We start from the raw sequence: 21,058 nt of genomic DNA on the forward strand, positions 1-21,058 counted from the left end.
AACATGCCTTGCCATGATTTGCTTTTTGTATTGAAACCAAACAATAAAAACTATTTGTATTATGGAACAAACTAAGTTATCGACTCGATATAATCGAAAAGTCGCCTCTAGAAACTAGAGAAGGGTTTATATTTTTTTGTCTTTTATTTTGTAAATAAGATATTTTAAGTTTGACCTTCATGGATGAAGAGTTTTTATTTTTTTATTTTTTAACGATATTACTTACACTAAGAGAAAGGGAATGAGATTAGTCTCACAATAAGCTAGCAATAATGTCATTTAAATTCGCTTTTGGCGAAAATCAAACCTAAAATCTATCAATACAATTTATTTCCTCAACTCTTTCACATAATGCAGGAGAAAATTCACAAATTAAACTACGAAATTTGCAACGCGACCTCGATCACAAACCAAACATCACCTTTAGAAACTAGAACAAGGTCTACACTTTATTATATTCACTTGGACGTAAGATAGTTTAGGTTTAAATCTTATAGATGATGAAATCGATACAATTTATTCCCTCAACTCATTCATATAAATATATCGTTAAAAAATCTATTAATTTTAACCTAAATTTCATAAGATAAAATCTCTGATTTTGAATAAAATTTCTCACAACGCAATGAAACGGTGAAAACCGAAGCTCATTTCACAAGCAATTAAATGAAAACTAGATAGAACAGACAAAATACCAATAGAAGAAAAGGACAAAGAAGTGAAAAGGGCAAAAAAGTGAAGATAAAAGAAGATACAGAGTTAAGGGACTTGCAAGTCAATTGACTTAGGGTTGACAGTGGCAGACAGTTGGAAGTGTTTATTCCTCGCTTTATATACGAGTGGAACTAGAAGTACAGATCTGTGTATGCTCTGTGGGAGGGAGCGGGAGCGGGGCCGAACAATTCTTCATTCGATCTCATAAGTTTCTCAACCTGAATCTATAATCTCTTGGTTCATCCTGGTAAGTTTTCCTACCAACTGCCTATAAATATAGATCTAGAGGCATTATTAGTATGAAATTTCTGCTTTTTTCTATTTTCCATTATAGTATATGTTGGAAAATCGTGTATATTAAATGGAACTCGGTTAGGTCATGATTTAGTCGAATTAAAGAATTTTAGATCATTGTTTCATTCTTACGAGACTTCTTTGTTCGCGAGCACAAACATCACTATTTTTAGGATTTGGTTGCATCTTACCCAATTAAATTAATTACATACTTTGTGCTAGAAATAAAATCAAATCGACGTAGTTCTCTCACCTACACCTTGCAAGAATCGAACTGGTAGGGAGAGATTTGTTTGAAGGATGGAGGCTTCGAGGTTAAGCCAAACCCATCCTCATTGACATGTTCTATATCTTTTAATTTATTTTCCAATAATTAAAAAAAAAAAGGAATATTACTCAAGGGGCATTAGTATAATCCATGTTCCATACTAAGTGAATTACCATTTATTCAATAAATACATGGCTAAATAGCCAAAATGGTCACTGAGATATGCATAACACATCACTTTAGTCCCTGAGATTGAAAATTAATAGAAATGATCCATGAGATTGTCCATCATCCATCATTTTGGTCATTCCGTTAAAAGCTCTTTAGACAATTTTCAAAGCTTCGTAACGTAATTGTTTCATAATATATCAAAATGAAGATAGGAAAGTGTAGAATAAGATTATACCTACTTGGAAGCCCAATGTTTGCCGGAGATGGCCAGAAAATAGCCTCAAAATTGACTGGTCCGTGTAAAAACTAGAGAACTCGTCGGAAATTGTGTAAATTTTAAACGTTCATAACTTCTTCAATACTCAACAAAATCAAGTGATTCAAAAACGAAAATCATACTTCTTGATGAGATGAAGAGAATGGTACCTTTCTTGATAGCTAATTCACCGCATTTTGACGTGAAAACGGCTCAAAAGTGGCTAACCATTTTCGAGTTAGCCACTTTCGAACCGTTTTCCGGCCAAACCATGGCGAGTTAGCCATCGAGAAAGGTACCATTCTCTTTATCTTGTCAATAATTATGATTTTTGTTTTTGAATCACTTGATTTCGTTGAGTATTGAAGAAGTTATGAACGTTTAAAATTTACCCAATTTCCGACTAGTTTTCCAGTTTTTTCGCAAACTAGTCGACTTTGAGGCTATTTTCCGACTATATCTGCAACTATTGGGCTTCTAAATATGTATAATCTTGTTCTACACTTTCCTATCTTCATTTTGATATATTATGGGTCGAATTTGGTTAAGAAACGATTGAGTTACGAAACTTTGAAAATTGCCCAAAGAGTTTTTAACGGAATGACCAAAATGATGGATGTTGGACAATCTCGGAGACCATTTCTATTGATTTTTAATCTCAGAGACCAAAGTGATGTGTTATGTATATGTTAGGAACCATTTTGGCTATTTAGCCTAAATACATTAAATAAACCTTACGTTATAAAATTTCCGTATGGTTTCAATAATAAATTTGCTAATTTAATTAATTAACGTATTGACACTATTTGTAATTTTTGTTCTTGTTAATATATAATATTTGATTAGGTGAGTCACATTTGGAGTTGAAAAGGGTTGACGATGACAGGCTTAGCTGAGAGCAGCAATAGTGCAAGTAGAGATCAGTCCGTAATTCAAGCAAGAGACGAGGGAGAGAGATGTGAGATAGAACTAAGTGGTGTGGGTAACCAAACTTTGAGCAGAAATGAAACAAATAAAGACGAATTATTAGCGTCCCTCATAGAGAAAAAGCTTCCCCAGGAATTTCCAGAAGCAGATCCTACTTGCATATTCATAGTCCCAAATAAACTTGGCAGGGACAGTGAAAATGCTTTTGTCCCACAAGTGGTTCCAATCGGGCCGTATCACCAGGGAGGAAAAAAGTTCGAAGCCATGGAACAAATTAAGCTATGGAATTTGCAATGCCTCCTTAAACGCGAACCAACTCCAGACACCAGTTTGGTGAAGTTTGTCAAAAAAATTAGAAGCATTGAAGAGTTTCTTCGTAACTGCTATGACGTAAAGTTGGGTAAGCATCTGAGTAGCGATCAGTTTGTAGAAATGATGGTGGTCGATGGTTGCTTTCTGTTAGAGTTTATCCGCCGAAGTAATCCGATTTCCAGATATCGTGATGTTCTCAGTATGCCAGAGATGTTGTCGATGGTTAAAAACGACTTGTTCCTGCTTGAAAACCAGCTTCCGTGGAAAGTTGTCGACTGTTTATTCAACCTCACAACAACTTCAAAAGAGAATTCTCTACATTTTCTAACTTCGGTATTAATTGCCGAAGTTATGCATAATCGGACGATCCACAAGCACTCAATTCAGACATGGCAACTCAGACATTTACTTGACAATGCAAGAGATTTGCTTGTTGGATCATTTTCGAGGAATAGGGACAGTCTTTATAAACATTGGACTCCTATTCCCTCAGTGACACATCTTGAGGAGAGTGGAGTCAAATTTCAACCTGCATCCTCTAAGACAGAGCTGTTGGGCATAACCTTCGACTCGCAAAATGGAGTGATGGAAATTCCATTCATGAGAATTGGAGCCAACACAGAATGTGTCTTGAGAAACCTCATAGCCTACGAACGGTGTTCAAGGAAGCCCAATTACATTTTGTCTTATGCCACGCTGCTGAATCAGCTTATCAAGTCTACCGAGGATTTAGACTCTCTCTTTCAGAAAGGAATTGTAGTAACCTACTTGAGCAAGGAGGACACTGTTTCTTTGTTCAATAGGCTTTGCAATGACACTACATCCATCCCGATCGTTTACTCTCGACTCACCTTGGACGTGTATCGCTACAATCGAGATCGTTGGCTAAGGCGTTGGCTTGCAGGGATCAAAAGGGATTATCTATGCAATCCACAGTCAGTCCTGTCACTTTTCTCAAATGCGGTAATCCTTGGTCTCATTCTTACTGCCCTACAGGCCGTATATGGTGTTATCGCCTACTACAAGCAGTCGAAACCTTCCAATTGATCAATGTTCGTTGGAGGACATAAAACTCAACAAGACTTGCGTGACTGCAGGAAAATTTATGAACTAAAGCAGTGCTGTAATTGATTGTGTGTGGCAGTCATAGAGTTTGGAACTACCTTGCTATTTATTGTTTTCAACTTTTGGATAATTTATAAAGCTATTTGGATTTTATTTATTTATTTATATTTTTTTTATCATCATTTAACAGTTTATCATAAATATATTACCTGTTATCTATACTATGATTTGCTGTATACATTTACTAAATAATCTTCGATTGAAATGATTTTTTTTTTTTGTTTTTGTAGGAAATCTTCAAATAAAGACTACGAAATTGCATGATTCTAATTATGAAATTTTTTGCGGTCAAAGATACGTTATTCAAAAAAAAATGTGATAGCAATGAATTCGATGGTGGTGGTTTTGCTTATGAAGCAAAGCCTGCAAAACCTAGAGGAAGTTTGGAAGAAAACTCTGCATTCTCTACATTCCATTCGGCAGACTGATTGTGTTTATTCTTCATGGTAAATTTCTAAGCATTAGACTCAAAGATAATGTAAAGAACAAAAAAAATAAAAATAGAAAAATAAAAAAAATGAAGGATCGTTACTCTGCAGGAGTTAGCGTGGTTTCCGAATGTTGCTCACCCTCTGGTTCAGCAGGAGCCCCTGGTTTTGATGAAACAGGTGCACTTGCAGCTGCAGCTCCAGCTGGGTTGGTGAATTAATTTTCCATTCTTCGCATCCTTTCCTCCTTTTCTCCTTTTGCATCTTTTGTAACCTTTCCATCCTTTGAATCCTTTGCATCCTTTCCTTCTTTTTCTCCCTTTGAATCCTTGCCATCTTCGGCAGGTGGAGGCGGCATCATGTGTGGCGGAGGGTTCTGTTTCAACTTAAGGAAAATCTACAGCATCCTTGAAAGATCAGTCGGTTTACCAGGTTTTAGGCCCTGGTGAAAACAATTGGGGGCTGCTTGTCGGGATCTTTCTTCCCTCTCTTCTTAATATTAGGAACCTCACGAGGAATCATTTGTCAGCTTCTTTGTGGAACTTCACTTGGTTGGCCAGGTACAGCTGCACAGAAAGTCAAATTCAAGTCATAGATACGAAGCATTGATGGTGATCGTAGAATGCATGTACAAGCGAGCAAGGGAGAGGGAAGGAGGGTGAGAGAATTAGGACTGCGGAAGATGTAGAACAAATGGTAATGAACACAGAAATCAAATTAAAAAAAGATGTTATTAGGCCCCTTAATCCCATGCATGCACAACATTTTTAATCATATAACAGCTTTTAAATCCAACTTAATCAAATAATTAATGTCATGGTTAAAAAAGCTTTTAAATCCAACTTAATCAAATAATTAATGCCATGGTTAAAATTAAGCTCTGTTTTTGCCCAAAGTTCAGAATAAAAAGCTCCAGCTCATTGAAAAAAGTCGGGCAAAACGTGCACCCAACATCGCCGGACTAAGCGGTCAGGCAATTGATGCCAGGCCCTGCGCCAGAGTCTATATGACGTCATGCTAACAGCTGCACGTTAAATAGTTTTATGGGAACCATATATCGAAGACAGGAGGAGGGAAGGAGGGGGAGATGTCGAAGACGGAAGGAGAGGAGGAGGCGATGGGCTCGAGCAAGGCGAAGAACACGATGGAATCGCCGCCGGCGTCTTCTTCCATTGACGGATCCTTTGAGGGCGCTTCAGTCGTCGGGAAGAAGCCCAAGGTTGGCGTTTCAGCTTCACTAAGCTTGAGCAGTCGCAGTGGTTTGGGAATATGGAGGATTGTGATGGGGTTTATTAAAAATTCGGAGGATTGCTACTCGGGAGGGATCGGAATGGGGACGGAGGACAAAAGGGAGAAACGGAGGAGAGGTTTCCAGAGACAGGAATAAAGAAAAAAGAAAGAAGAAAGAAGAAAAAAAAAAAAAAACAAATTATAATAACGCAAATATTTTTATTAATTTTTTAATATCCGAGCAAATTATTTTAAAGAGTGAAGATGCATTTAAATAATTACTATTTATTAAGTAATAATTATTTATTGTCTAATTATGTGAGCAATTATCGTTCTAAATAGTGGAGTTGCTTTTTTTTATTTTTTTTATTTATTTATTTGGTTTTGCTGTTGAAAGAGTAGAGTTGCTCTAACGCAATGATAGGTTGAAGCCTAATTTCATTTCGCAAGCAATTAAATAAAAATCATCTGAACGATCAGACAAATAGCAAGAGAAGAAGAAAAAAAAAAAAAAAAAAGAAATCAGAAGGGCAAAAGTGTGAGTTATGTGAGAGAGACGAGAGTATGTGAGGGGAATAATAGAAAGACGATTATTAAATGGAATAGTGTAAAAAGACTTGCAAGGGAATCGACTTTGAGTGTCGAGAGAGTGTTTCATTCTCACATTATAAATGAGTCTGGAACTAGAAATATAGATTTATGTATGCTCTGAGGGAGGGAGGGGGCGCGAAGGATTCCTCATTCGACCTCATAAATTTCTCATTCAGGTAAGTTTTCCTACCTACTGTCTACAAATGTTAGGAAGATTACATTTTGTAAATTACATGACATGAAAGTTAATGATTAGATTATAACTCAAGTGCAGATTAAGGTGCTTATTTCTTATTGGTGATACATTGTTTAGTTTACAAATTTAATCTACATAGCATTATTCTTCCTCGTTTTAGATCTAGGTATTATCATAATAAAATTTTTGCTTTTTCTATTTTTAATTGTAGTATATGTTGGAAAATCATACACATCAAATAAAACTCGTTTAGGTTCAAATCTATTATCATAATGAAATTTCTGTTTTTTCTAGTTTTAATAATAGTATATGTTGGAAAATCATACATATCAAATAAAACTCGTTTAGGTTCATATCTAGTGGAATTAATGAATTTCAGACCACCTTAGTGGTCTTGCTAGAGTTAGGGTGAATGTTTGGAGGTTAAGGCAAGCCCATCCTCCTTGGCATACTCTATATCTTTTAATTTATTTTCCAATATTAAAAAAAGGAATATTAATCAAGAGACATTAGTATAATCCATGTTCTATACTGAGTGAATTACTATTTATTCAATAAATACATGAAATAAACCTGACGTTAAAAAATTTCTGTATGGTTCCAATAATAAATTTGGTAGTTTAATTAATTAACGTATTGACATTATTTGTAACTTTTGTTCTTGTTAATATAATGCTTGATTAGGTGAGTCAATTTGGAGTTAGAAAGAGTTGACGATGACAGATTTAGTTGGGGAGAGCAATAGTGAAAACAGAGATCACTCCATAATTCAAGTAAGGGAGGAGGGGGAGAGATGTGCGACAGAAATAAGTGATGTGGGTAACCAAACTTTGAGCGGAAATGAAACAAACAAAGACGAATTACTAGCATCCCTCATAGAAAAAAAGCTTCCACAGGAATTTCCAAAACCAGATCCTTCTTGCATATTCAGAGTCCCTAATAAACTTGGCAGGGACAATGAAAATGCTTTTGTCCCACAAGTGGTTCCAATCGGGCCCTATCACCACTGAGGAAAAAAGTTCGAAGCCATGGAACAAATTAAGCTATGGAATTTGCAATGCCTCCTCGAATGCAAACCGACTCCAGACACCAGTTTGGTGAAGTTTGTCAAGGAAATTAAAAGCAAAGAAGAGTTTCTTCGTAACTGCTATGACGAAAAGCTTGGTGATCATCTCAGTAGCGATCAGTTTGTAGAAATGATGGTGGTCGATGGTTGCTTTATTTTAGAACTTATCCGCAAAAGGAATCCGATTTCCATACATCATGATGTTTTCAGTATGCCAGGGATGTTGTCGATAGTTCAAAACGACTTGTTCCTGCTTGAAAACCAGCTTCCGTGGAAAGTTCTCGACTGTTTATTCAACCTCACAAAAGAATCAGGAGAGATTTCTCTATATAGTGATACTCTGGACCTAATTAATGAAGTTAATCCTTTTATCGGTGCTTGCAATATTTTAGAAATTATGGATAATGAAAGGGAGACATGGCAATTCAGACATTTACTTGACAATACAAGAGATTTGCTTGTTGGATCATTATCGAGGAATAAGGACCTTCCTTCTAGATTTTGGGATCCCATTCCCTCAGTGACACATCTTGAGGAGATTGGAGTCAAATTTCAATGTGCATCCCCTGGGACAGAGCTGTTGGACATAACCTTCAACGGGGAAAATGGAGTGATGAAAATTCCAGGCATGATGATTGTAGCCAACACAGAATGTGTCTTGAGAAACCTCATAGCCTACGAACGGTGTTCAATGAAGCCCCATTACATTTTGTCTTATGCCATGCTGCTGAATCAGCTTATCAAGTCTACCAAAGATTTAGACTCTCTCCTTCGGAAAGAAATTGTAGTAACCGACCTGACCAAGGAGGACACTGTTTCTTTGTTCAATAGGCTTTGCAATGACACTGCATCCATCCCGTTCGTTTACTCTCGACTCTCCTTGGACGTGTATTCCTATAATATAGATCGTCGGCTAAGGCGTTGGCTTGCAGGGATCAAAAGGGATTATCTATACAATCCATCGTCAATCTGGTCAGTCTCAAATGCGGTCATCATTATTCTCATTCTTACCGCCATGCAGACCCTATATAGTGTTCTCGCCTACTACAAGTAGTAACCTTCCAATCGGTCAATATTCGTCCGAGGACAAAAAATTCAACAAGACTTGCGTGACTGCAGGCAAAGTTATGAAATAAAGCAGTGCTGTAATTGATTATGTGTGACAGTCATACAGTTTGGAACTACCTTGCCATTTATTGTTTTCAACTTCTGGATAATGTGTAAAACTATTTGGTATTTGTTTTTAATCATCATTCAGCAGTTTATCATGAATATATTACTTGGTATCTATAACGTTGATTTGTTCTATACATTTACTAAATAATCTCCGATTGAAATGATTTTTTGTTAGGAGTGATCGTCAAATGAAGATTAAGAAATTGAACGATTTCGATTATGAAATTTGTACCGTCAAAGATATGTTATTCAAAGAATAAATGCGATAGCATTGAATTCGATGAAGGTGGTTTTGCTTACGAAGCAAAGCCTGCAAAACCCTAGAGGAAGTTTGGAAGAAAACTCTGCAGTCTGTACATTCCATTCTGCAGACTGATTGTGTTTATTCTTCTTCTTCATAGTAAATTTCTAAGCATTAGACTCGAAGATAATGTAAAGAACAAAAAAATAAAAAAAATAAAAAATATGAAGGATCATTACTCTGCAGGAGTTAGCGTGGTTTCCGAATGTTGCTCACCTTGTGGTTCAGCAGGAGCCTCTGGTTTTGATGAAACAGGTGCACTTGCAGCAGCAGCTCCAGCTGCGGTTGGTGAATTAATTTTTCCATTCTTCGCATCCTTTCCTTCCTTTGCATCCTTTCCTCCTTTTCTCCTTTTGCATCTTTTGTATCCTTTCCATCCTTTGAATCCTTTGCATCCTTTCCTTCTTTTTCTCCCTTTGCATCCTTGCCATCTTTGGCAGGTGGGGGCGGCATCATGTGTGGCGGAGGGTTCTGTTTCAACTTCAGGAAAATCTACCGCATCCTTGAAAGATCAGTCGGTTTACCAGGTTTTGGGCCCTGCATGAAAACAATTGAGGGCTGCTTGTCAGGATCTTTCTTCCCTCTCTTCTTCTCAATATTAGGAACCTCACGAGGAATCATTTGTCAGCTTCTCTTGGTTGGCCAGGTACAGCTGCATGGAAAGTCAAATTCACGCCATAGATATGAAGCACTGATGGTGATCGTAGAATGCACGTACAAGCAAGCAAGGCAGAGGGAGGGAGGGCGAGAGAATTAGGACTGCGGAACATGTAGAACAACATGATGCGTTTTAGAATTACAACCTTCTTCCTTTCTCTGTTGTAAGCTTTGTTAGTTTCACAATTGAGCTTCCATTTCTCATAGAAGGCCCGCTTAAATTCTTCAGCTTCGTCAATAAGTTGGTTCCGCATCTCCCTTTCTCTTTTTTCCTTTCGCTCTAGATGAATGACATTTCGGCTGCAAGTATTGACGCCAACAGGTCAAATCAAAATATTTTCAATGCCTTTATCAGTGCAGGGGAGAACAATGGGAAAGAAAAGATGTGATTTCTGAACTCATTTGTTTAAAATAACTACGAGAAGCAAAACCAACATGCTTTCATTATCTCATTTGGTTAGGTTAACCATCTAACAAGCAAAACCAATAATGCAGAGACCCAGGATTTCACTATGTTCTCAGGCTCTCGGCCAACCATTCAAGGAACTCCAACGTTGGTTTAACCATAAAGGTACGAAAATCTACAGGATTGGGAGATCGCAATCGAAAAAATTAGTATAAAAATGTTGCATAGCCTAGCACGATAGTACAATGGAATGGAATCTGGGAAACGCTAGCACTTGGAACCCATTATTCCTGAAAGAAGCAATATACACAGCAAACACGGAATCCATTGGCAATTCAACAACATCTACTTTCTATCGAGTGAACCAGAAGTGAATATTAGGTTCCTTTTAAAGACTAGAGGAGTCATTGTAATCCATCTTAAATGATGGTCTGTTACCTGCCAATAGTTCCTATACCAACGGTCGGAATCAGCTAACGTAAACAATCAAAAATGGAAAGACGAATTCGCACATATGCAATGATCTGGTCAAGATCTGAGCTCATTTTGCAAGCAAATAAATCAAAGTTAACCATTTCGAATTTACACACAGACACACAAAATCACAGTAAATACGATTTACCCGCATATCCCACTCGCCAAATACAGGGACAAAGCTCAATATCATTAATTCAGACCCCAAACAAATAAGCCCCTTAATCCCACGCATGCTCAACATTATTAATCATAAAACAGCTTTTAAATCCAGCTTAATCAAATAATTAATGTCATGGTTACAATTAAGCTCTGTTTTTGCAAGCAAACAACTTCCGTTCAAAATTGGAATTTTTAATAATTATATGATCAAACCAACAAGTTAGGATATGAGCTCACCGACGCCACTCACGGTGAGCAAAGCCTTCCTCCCGCATCTCTTCGGGCGGAGGCAGCACCGACTCACTGGCGTCGAAAATGCCCCCGTCACCATCATCCCCACCACCGCCAATTCCGACGCCGTTGTCCTCGGGCACCGCCGAATTAAGGGTGACACGAATTCCGGGTTAGAGGTGGAAATGCCAAAGCCGTACACCTTGGGGGACTGCTGCTGCTGATCAATTGTTGTGGTTGTTGTCGCCACCGGGGAGAATGACTCGTCCTGGAAATCAGAGTGGAGGGCAGGGGGAGGGTTGACGGCTTAGGAGGACAAGTCGCCGTTGTGGGTGGGAGGGTTGAACGACGAGTCGTAGTCTAGGGAAGGGGGGCCGGCGTCTTAGCCCATGTAGGCATCGTCGTCGAAGGGCTGGCCGGTGGGGGAGTGGCGGTGGGGGTCGTCGGATTCGGCGTCGTTGGCGAAGGAGTCGAAGGATGACATGGTTCAGAGGGAAAATGGTGTTTTCGTAGTTTAAAAATGAGGATTAGAGGTTAAGTAATTGGAGTTATGGCCTTAAGCTTGTTTTGATTAAGTCAGATCGGCGTGTTTCGATCGAGAGAGAGCGCGTGGCAGTGGATCATCGATCATATGAGGGCGTACAAGTTTAAATCTTTTGCGCTTATTTTGTGTCTGATTTCTATAGCGCTTATCATTTATTGATATGTGTTTATAAACTCAATCATTCTTAAAGGTTTTATTCATAAATTTAAATGTTAATGAGACTAAATTTGAAGATTAAATTTGCAAATTAAATGATGTGTCACTAATAGAAATAAGCACGTTTATCAACGTTTAAGTAATAAATCAATCATCAACTTCCATGTCATTTAGTTTTCAAAATTTTGTATATGATCAATTTTCATAACCACATACAAAATGGGTTTACACTCACTGACACTGATTTTTATAGGAAATTAAACAGAAAATTTGATTATCATCTTTGAATAAGACCTAATTCTCATTGAAATCTGGTGTACGATTGAATATTATATACGTATAGAGTATTAAAATTTGGACAAAAATAGATTTCAAAACTTTCAGATTATAATCTAAATAGTATTTTTTAGGCCCTCAAGTTCAAATGCCCCATTAAGTCCAATCATTGAATAATTTTAATTCAAGCTTTCAAAATCATCAAATTCGATCAAGAGAAACGTGTATATATATTTGGATGTTAACCCAAGCCTATCATCCTTGACAGATTCCATATCTTTTAATTTATTTTCCAGTAATTAAAAAGATATAACTAAAGAGTTTATAAATATATTGGATGGATTGTTGTTTATTTAATAAACACATTATATAAATCTAGCATCATAAGATTTTTGTATGGTTCCAATATAAATTTGGTAATTTAATTAATTAATGTATTGATATTATTTGTAATTTTTGTTCTTGTTCATATATAATACTAGATTAGGCAAGTCACATTTGGTATTAAAAAAATTTGACGATGACAAACTCAGCTGATGAGAGCAATGCAAACTGTGACCACTCCGTAATTGAAGTAAGAGAGGAGGGAGAGAGATGTGAGATAAAAAAAAGTGATGTGGGTAACCAAACTAAGAGCGGAAACAAAAACAATGAAGACGAATTATTAGCGACTCTCATCGAAACAAAGCTTCCCCAGAAATTATTAGAAGCAGATCCTACTTGCATATTTAGAGTCCCTAATAAACTTGTCTGGGACAATGCAAATGATTTTGTTCCACAAGTGGTTTCAATCCGGCCGTATCACCACGGAGGAAAAAAGTTGCAAGCTATGGAACAAATTAAGCTATGGAATTTGCAACGCCTCCTCGATCCCAAACCAACTCCAGACACCAGTTTGATGAAGTTTGTCAAAGAAATTAGATGCAGAGAAGGGTTTCTTCGTAGCTGCTATGACGAAAAGATTGAGCATCTGAGTAGCGATCAGTTTGTAGAAATGATGGTGGTCGATGGTTGCTTTATTATACAAGTTATCCGCGCATGCATGATGAATAAAGATCGTGATCCTTATGGTGTTTTCAGTCTGCCAGGGATGCTGTCGAGAGTTCAAAACGACTAGTTTCTGTTTGAAAACCAGCTTCCGTGGAAAGTTCTCGACTGTTTATTCAACCTCACAACATCAGACAAGTCTTCACTACATGAACTTAATTTGGACCTAACTTGCGAAATTATGAATAATCCAATAATTATTTATTACTTAGGATACAAATTTATGGGTAAGCAAGGGACGACATGGCAATTATTAGACGTTAACTCACCAATGTAAGAGATTTGCTTGTTGGATCATCAACGAGGAATGAGGACGTAAGAGTTTTGCGTGTTGGATCATCAATGTGGAATGAGGACACTGGAGATGCGTTACAAATACTGGACTGCTATTCCCTCAGTGACACATCTTGAGGAAATTGGAGTCCAACTTTAACGTGCACCCCTGCATACTTGTTTGTTGAACATAACTTTCAACTTCGAAAAGGGAGTGATGGAAATTCCGTGGATGAAAATTCGAGCGAACACAGAATCTCTCTTCAGAAACCTCATAGCCTACGAACAGTGTTCACTGATGCCCGTTACATTTTGTCTTATGCCACGATGTTCAATCAGCTTATCAAGTCTACCAAAGATTTAGACCATCTCAATCACAAGGGAATTACAGACATCGTGTTGAGCAAGGAGGACACTGTTTTTTTGTTCAAAAGGCTTTGCAATGACACTACATGTATCTCGTTCCTTTACAGTAAACTCGCAAACGATGTGGATAGATATTATGAGTCGTTGGCTTGCAGGGATCAAAAGGGATTATCTATACAATCCATCGTCAGTCTGGTCAGTTTCAAATGCAGTCATCATTGTTCTCATTCTTACCATCATATAGACCATATATAGAGTTCTCGCCTACTACAAGCAGTAACCTTCCAATCGGTCAATGTTCGCCAGAGGACATAAACAAGACTTGCTTGACTGCAGGCAAAGTTATGAAATAATCACTCCTTGAGTTTGCATTTGTTTGGTTATTTTCCATATAAAATAAAGCACTGATGTAATTGATTATGTGTGACAGTTATACACAGTTTGAAACTATCTTGCCATTTATTGTTTTCAACATTTGGATAATTTGTACAACTATTTGGTATTCGTTTATCATCATTCAACACTTCATCATTAAGAAATTAGTGATTTCATACATTTGAATGACTAAATGATTTCCGATTGAAATGATTTTTTGTAGGAGTGATCCTTCAAATGAAAATTAAGAAATTGAATGGTTCCAATTATGAAATATGTACGGTCAAAGTTATGTTTTTCACAAGGGGGAATGAGCTTATCCCCCAAGGGGAAATGCAAGTTTATGCAAAAAAATAAATGTGAAAAATTGAATTCGATGAAGTTGGTTTCGCTTAGAAACTAAGCCTACAAAACCCTAGAGCAAGTTAGGAAGAAAATCTCTGCAGTCTGTACATTCCAAGCTGCAGACTCTGGATCATTGACAAATGATTTTGTTTATTCTTCGGAGTAAATTTCTAAGCAATAGAATCAAAGATAACGTTAAAAAAAAAAAAAAAAAAAAAAATATGAAGGGTCATTACTCCGCAGGAGTTGGCGTGGTTTCCAAATGTTGCTCACCCTCTGGTTCAGCTGAAGCCCCTGGTTTTGATGAGCCGGGAGTACCATTGGCAGTAACATCTTTGGCAGGTGAAACAGGTGCGCTTGCAGCTGCAGCTCCAGCTGCGGTTGGTGAATTAATTTTTCCATTCTTGGCATCCTTTGCTTCCTTTGCATCCTTTCCTCCTTCCTTGGTATCCTTCGCGTCATTTCCTCCTTCCTTGGCATCCTTTGCGTCCATTCGTCCTTCCTTGGTATCCTTTGCTCCCTTTCCTCCCTTTGCATCTTTTGTATCATTGCCATCCTTTGACTCCTTTCCATCTTTTTCTCCCTTTGCATCCTTACCATCTTTGGAAGGTGGGGGTGGCATCATGTGTGGCGGTGGGTTCTGTTTCAGCTGCAGGAAAATCTGCCGCATCCTTGAAAGATCAGTCGGTTTACCAGGTTTTGGGCCCTGGATGACAACAATTGAGGGCTTCTTGTCTGGATCCTTCTTCCCTCTCTTCTTCTCAATATTAGGAACCTCACGAGGAATCAGCTCCGCTATTGCTTTCCAGTAATGTTTGTCAGCTTCTTTGTGGAACTTCTCTTGGTTGGCCAGGTACAGCTGCACAGAAAGTCAAATTCAAGTCTTAGATATGAAGCACCGATGGTGATCGTAGAATGCATGTACAAGAAAATAAGGGAGAGGGAGGGAAGGTGAGAGAATTAGGGTTACGGGAGAGGTAGAACAACATGATGGGTTTTTAGAATTACCACACCTTCTCCCTTTCTCTGTTGTGAGCTTTGTTAGTTTCACAATTGAGCTTCCGTTTCTCATAGAAGGCCCGCTTAAATTCTTCAGCTTCCTCGATAATCTGGTTCCGCATCTCCCTTTCCCTTTTTTCCTTTTCCTCTAGATGAATGACATTTAGGCTGCAAGTATTGAGCCAACAGGTCAAATCAAAATATTTTCAATGACTTTTACCGTCTCGTTTGGTTAACCATCTAACATGCAAAACCAATAATGCAAGACCCAGGATTTCACTATGTTCTCAGGCTCTCGGCCAACCATGCAAGGAACTCCAATGTTGGTTTAACCATAAAGGTTCAAAAATCTACAGTATTGGGAAATCGCAGTATGAAAAATTAGTACAAAATGTGCATAGGCTACGACGGTAGTACAATGGAATGTAATGTGGGAAAAGCTAGCCTTCGAACCCATATTCCCAAAAGAAGCAATATACCTAGGTAACTTGGAACCCATTGGCAATTCAGCATCTAGTTTCTAACCAGTAAACCAGAAGTGAATCTTAGGTTCCTCTTAAAGACTAGACAATGTCTCCATGTAATATCATGGTCTGTTACTTGCCATTAGTTCCGATACCAACGGTCGGAATCAGCTAACGAAAACAATCAAAAAAGGAAAGACGAATTCGCACATATGCAATGATCCAGTCAAGATCTAAGCTCATTTTGCAAGCAAATCAATCAAAGTTACCCCATTTCAAATTTATACGCACAAAAACTCACAGTAAATACGACTTACCCTCATGTCCCACCTACCAAATACAGGGACTAAGCTCAACATCGTTAATTCAGACCCAAACTAATAAGAAGAAGATGTTATTTAAGCCCCTTAATCCCATGCATGGACAACATTATTAATCATAAAACAGCTTTTAAATCCAACTTAATCAAATAATTAGTCTTCAAAATCGGAATCTTTAATAATTATATGGTCAAATTAACAAATTAGGATCTGAGCTCACCGACGCCACTCACGGCGAGCAAAGCCTTCCTCCCGCATCTCCTCGGGCGGAGGCAGTACCGGCTCACTGGAGGCGAAAATGCCGCCGTCATCATCACCAATGCCGCCATCGCCACCCACGACGCCATTTTCCTCGGGCACCGCCGAATCAAAAGGTGACACGAATTCCGGGTTAGGGGTGGAAATGCCGAAGCCGTACACCTCGGGGGACTGCTGCTGCTGATCAATGTTGTGGTGGTCGTCGCCACTGGGGAGAACGACGTCGTCCTGGAAATCAGAGTGGAGGAGAGGGGGAGGGTCGATGGCAGCGGGGGAGAAGTCGTCGTGGTGGGTGGGAGGGTTGAACGACGAGTCGTAGTTATGGGAAGGAAGGCCGGGGTCTTGTGCCATGTAAGCATCGTCGTCGAAGGGCTGGCCGGCGGGGGAGTGGCTGTGGGGGTCGTGGGATTCGTTGTCGTTGGGGAAGGAGTCGAAGGACGACATGGTTCAGAGGGGAAACGGTCTTGTCGCAGAGTAACTGAGTTTATGGCCTTAAAGCTTGTTTTGATCAAGTGAGGTCGCCGTGTTCGGATCGAGAGAGAGAGTGCGTGGCAGTGAATGATCATTTAGTGTATGATCATATGAGAGTTTCTCTCCCTGTCGCTCGGATTTGCTACGTGTGTTGGAACCATAATTGTTGGTGCGATGGGAGCATTTGGAGTTGCTACGTACACGTGTAGTTCTAATCTTCTGCCATTCATTTGTGCATGTCGACTCTTGTGACTTTCTTGAAAATTTGACACCTATTCATCCACCTAACAAACCTTAATACTTGTTAAGTCTTCTGTTATCTGCTATTTAATTAAAAAAATTAAATGAGAACCGAATGCAAAGCCAATCTAATGCTAGGTGTATTTTTCAAATTTTGTCTAATTTTTGTCATTTTTCCTCCATACTTTGACATTTGAAAATTAGACTTAGGATGTCAATTCTAACCGTTAAATTCGACAATCGTGGATAACCACCCGAATGGATTGAATTTAGATATGAAAATTCGGCTATATTTTGGGTATGGGGAAAAATCGTGAATATTATTCGGTTATAGTTTTAGATATGGTTATAGGGATTCCCAATCCGTATTCGTCCCGAATCCGAACCAAATAATATATAATATAATTATTCATAATATTAAAGTATTAAAATATACACACACACATGTATATTCATTATTCGCCAAATCCCTTACTTTGAGTGTAAATACAAAAATTGCATTATGTGAGTTGCATTTTGTGGGAAAGTTCATAAGTTTTGATATGAATCAAAATCTATGAGAATTCAATGGTACTTATGAGAGATGTCAAAGATCAACCAACTTTATCAATGTTTAAATTTAATTTTTATACTCCACAAGATCATTTCATTAAATCATTTTATACATCAAATATTTAATGAAGAAATTAATATTTACTAAATTATCATACGTCAATTGAACGAATATATTTTTTGTATTGACAAAGATGAATATAACCATTAACCGATGGGAAATCCATTTTCTGGTGGGTATGATTATGGATAATACCCAACGGTTAATTTGCAGTTATGGATATGGTTAATTTTCATGATTATGGGGATAAATATAACATTTCTGTTCCCAAATGAACCATTGTCATCCCTAATCAAACTCCCAAAGCCACTGAATTTAGTGTAGTGTGTAGATAATATATTTTCTTAAAAAATTCATAAAAAATAATGTTTTCTCCCAATAATTCCTCACTAGTAGTTTGGTAGGATATATTGACCTGCAACAAATCAACACATTAGGTTGTTAATGGGCACCCATTAAAATCATTTTAATTTAATATCACCATAATATAGATGTGAGATTAGTAATGGTAATGATGATATAAGGTGAAATTAAACTAAATTGGTCCTAATGGTACCCATCAACAACCCAATGAGTTGGTTTGTCACCTTTACTTCTGTCCCAGCTTCACTACCTTTCCCATTTAAAAGTAGCTCATGGTATTTAGTACTACGGTCTATTAATATTCCTCTTTACGGATAGGTGAGAAGTATTAGGTTAGATTCTCGCTAAAGGCGAATTTGAACCACATTATTGATAGTTCATTGTAGATTTAGACCACTTTTCTACCTCTAGTGTAAATAATATCATTGGTAAAACAAAAACAAAAAACAAAAAAAAAAAAAAATAGCTCACAAAATGACCATCATCTTTCCTCTCAAAGTCAAATTTATAAAGAGCAACTTTGCCCTTCACTCAAAAAAAAAAAAAAAAAAAAGTCACAAGTTGGCATTATTTTTCTGGTAAATGATATGATATGATATCATACCTGCACCAAGTGTATAATTCGCGTTTATCTTTCTTTTTTTTGGTTTTTTTTTTTTGTTGAAGAATTCGCGTTTATCTTTCCATCGTGGAGACGTGTAAGCAAACATACCAACACAATCTACCTAAAACAAATACGAATTAAATAACAGTTGGCAAAACTATTTAAAAAAAAAGGTTTAAAACAGTCAGAATTATTGGTAGCCACTAGTTCATGCATGCAATGCTAACCATGTAAGCCATGCAGACACTCCAGTGTCTCTAGAGCCACAAGATATATTCTGGTGGCCCCCGCTCCACTCCAATAATTTGTTCTCTCTTCTTCTTCGTCAGTTCTTCCATTAATCTTTGGTGAAGGGTTTAGGAGGTTTTTCTGAAATATTCAAGAGGAGATAGAGGAGGAGAAGGATAGATTGGAGATGAAAATTCAGTGTGATGTGTGTGAGAAGGCTCAGGCGACGGTGATTTGCTGCGCCGACGAGGCGGCGCTGTGCGCCAAATGTGACGTGGAAGTACATGCAGCGAATAAGCTTGCAAGCAAGCACCAGAGGCTTCTCCTCGAGTGTCTCTCAAAGTCAAACAAACTCCCCAGATGTGACATATGCCAAGTAATTTATTTTCTTTCACTTAATTCCCCATTTTCTAAGCATATTCCAATCCCCAGTTTTGATTTACCTTGTTTTTGTTAGATTTTGTTTACTTTTCGAAATTCAACTGTTCATTCAAGTAATATATTCTCTCTCTGCTCAATTGTAGTAATTTTTTTTTGCTAATATAAGCTTAGTTCAATTGGTTAGAGGAGTCAGCTTCATCCTCTAGACTTAAGTCCAAATCCTCATTCTTTTAGTTTAGATGAATTATCTGTAGATTATGGTTTGTAAAAAATTTGTTGTAACTTTACTTTTAAATGCAGATGTCTTAGGGTTTGAACCTCCGTCTATGGCTTTGAACATTTTAATAGTGCTAGTAGTTTTGCCCAAAACCTAGTGAAAACCAATAGAGCCACAAGTACTGGATGTCAAGGTTTAATTAGTATACTGAGATGTCCAGTGTAGATGCATGCCCTGTGTGGTATTTAAAATTTTCAATGCGCTCCTCTCGTGTCACGTCGATTAATTATATTGAGCGACGTTGAGCGCATGATTCGAAGAGTCTGGTGTGAATAATTGTCCTCTCTGATACTATGTTATAGTTGTAGCTAGCATCGGATATGCGAATGAGGTTTCAATATCCATGTTAGCATCACTAAATGATCTGATGAGTTTGCCAAGTTCTCTTATATTGCCTCAAATTTCAGTCTCGCGTTGTTTGTTTGTTTATATCTCTCATCTATCTTGTGATTTGCAGGACAAGGCGGCTTTTATATTCTGCGTCGAAGACAGAGCCCTCGTTTGTCAGGATTGCGACGAATCAATTCATTCAGCGAATAGCCGCTCTGCAAACCACCAGAGGTTCCTGGCCACTGGAATCCGAGTGGCATTGAGCTCCGGTTGTTCTAAGGACACTGAACCGAGTAGGTTGGAGCCACCCAGTAGTCACAGCTCACACAAGATCGTTTCAACAAAAGTCCCAACACCACAGCCTTCTGGTACCTCATCCCCTTGGGGTGTTGATGACTTGCTGCAATTATCCGATTTTGAATCTTCCGACAAGGTTAGAAATATCCCTCTATATATTTGCTTGTTATCTAGTTGTACATGCGTTGAGCGCAACACGTAAAGATGCTTACGTTCTAAAATATGATGTCATTTGCATTTTCTTTCATCTGTTCATATACTTAAAACAAATCTCTTGTCTATGCTCTCATCAGAAAGAGTCTTTTGAGTTTGGTGAGCTTGAATGGATAGCAGATATGGGTATTTTCGGCGTAGAGCAGTTTCCTCAGAAAGCGTTGGCAGCAGCTGAAGTTCCTCAGCTTCCACCGTCGCAGGCAACCAATTTTACCTCGTATAGACCTGCCAAATCGAACAGTACATACAAGAAGCCTCGAATCGAAATGTTGGAGGACGATGATGATCATTTTACTGTCCCTGATCTTGGCTGATTTTAAACGCCTATCAACTGGTTTCATGGTATTAGTTGACACTTTGAATTATATAATGTCCATACAAAGTAAATACTTGGATGTATTTATGTATGTGTACAAGAATTTATAATGCATTTTCGGGATTTTCCATTTTATTTGATCCATCGGCATGTAATTTCGCTTACTCTGGCAACAAGACCTTACTCCATGGAAACATGCCTGTTATTTACTTCACGTCTATTGAAAATAACTGTTGTGGATAATTGATATATAATCTTGCCTGCCTGCCTTGCATTACTTGCCAATCCTCCGGCCATCCCAAAGAAAAGGGTCAATT

The 21,058-nt window shown here is 38.0% G+C and overlaps 4 protein-coding genes and 3 pseudogenes across 5 annotated transcripts; 5 read left to right on the forward strand and 2 right to left on the reverse strand.

The window, feature by feature from the left end:
- The first annotated feature begins 792 nt into the window (after positions 1–792).
- LOC137708819 (UPF0481 protein At3g47200-like) lies at positions 793–4,164 on the forward strand. Its single transcript, XM_088689371.1, has 2 exons — positions 793–961; positions 2,550–4,164. Exon 2 carries the CDS (start codon positions 2,583–2,585, stop codon positions 3,987–3,989), a length of 1,407 nt encoding a protein of 468 aa, XP_088545497.1. The 5' UTR covers positions 793–961; positions 2,550–2,582; the 3' UTR covers positions 3,990–4,164.
- Positions 4,165–7,540: 3,376 nt separating this feature from the next.
- LOC137708613 (UPF0481 protein At3g47200-like) lies at positions 7,541–8,852 on the forward strand. Its single transcript, XM_068447732.2, has one exon. It carries the CDS (start codon positions 7,541–7,543, stop codon positions 8,630–8,632), a length of 1,092 nt encoding a protein of 363 aa, XP_068303833.2. The 3' UTR covers positions 8,633–8,852.
- Positions 8,853–8,949: 97 nt separating this feature from the next.
- On the reverse strand, positions 8,950–11,657 carry LOC137708615 (clathrin light chain 1-like; annotated as a pseudogene). The gene is made up of 3 exons (XR_015958578.1): positions 10,992–11,657; positions 9,859–10,012; positions 8,950–9,707 (listed from the first exon to the last, which is right to left on the reverse strand). The product of XR_015958578.1 is annotated as a clathrin light chain 1-like (transcript).
- An 824-nt stretch (positions 11,658–12,481) lies between these two features.
- Positions 12,482–13,285, forward strand: LOC137707787 (UPF0481 protein At3g47200-like; annotated as a pseudogene).
- A 72-nt stretch (positions 13,286–13,357) lies between these two features.
- Positions 13,358–14,150, forward strand: LOC148689681 (putative UPF0481 protein At3g02645; annotated as a pseudogene).
- A 122-nt stretch (positions 14,151–14,272) lies between these two features.
- LOC137708612 (uncharacterized) lies at positions 14,273–17,073 on the reverse strand. Its single transcript, XM_088689372.1, has 3 exons — positions 16,371–17,073; positions 15,381–15,534; positions 14,273–15,226 (listed from the first exon to the last, which is right to left on the reverse strand). Exons 1-3 carry the CDS (start codon positions 16,850–16,852, stop codon positions 14,600–14,602), a joined length of 1,263 nt encoding a protein of 420 aa, XP_088545498.1. The 5' UTR covers positions 16,853–17,073; the 3' UTR covers positions 14,273–14,599.
- Positions 17,074–18,936: 1,863 nt separating this feature from the next.
- Positions 18,937–20,950, forward strand: LOC137707869 (B-box zinc finger protein 24). The gene is made up of 3 exons (XM_088689459.1): positions 18,937–19,303; positions 20,043–20,348; positions 20,506–20,950. Exons 1-3 carry the CDS (start codon positions 19,115–19,117, stop codon positions 20,737–20,739), a joined length of 729 nt encoding a protein of 242 aa, XP_088545585.1. The 5' UTR covers positions 18,937–19,114; the 3' UTR covers positions 20,740–20,950.
- Positions 20,951–21,058: the final 108 nt, after the last annotated feature.

This window comes from Pyrus communis, chromosome 17, assembly GCF_041283825.1.
Source record: "Pyrus communis isolate YQ-2024b chromosome 17, ASM4128382v1, whole genome shotgun sequence".
NCBI lineage: Eukaryota > Viridiplantae > Streptophyta > Magnoliopsida > Rosales > Rosaceae > Pyrus > Pyrus communis.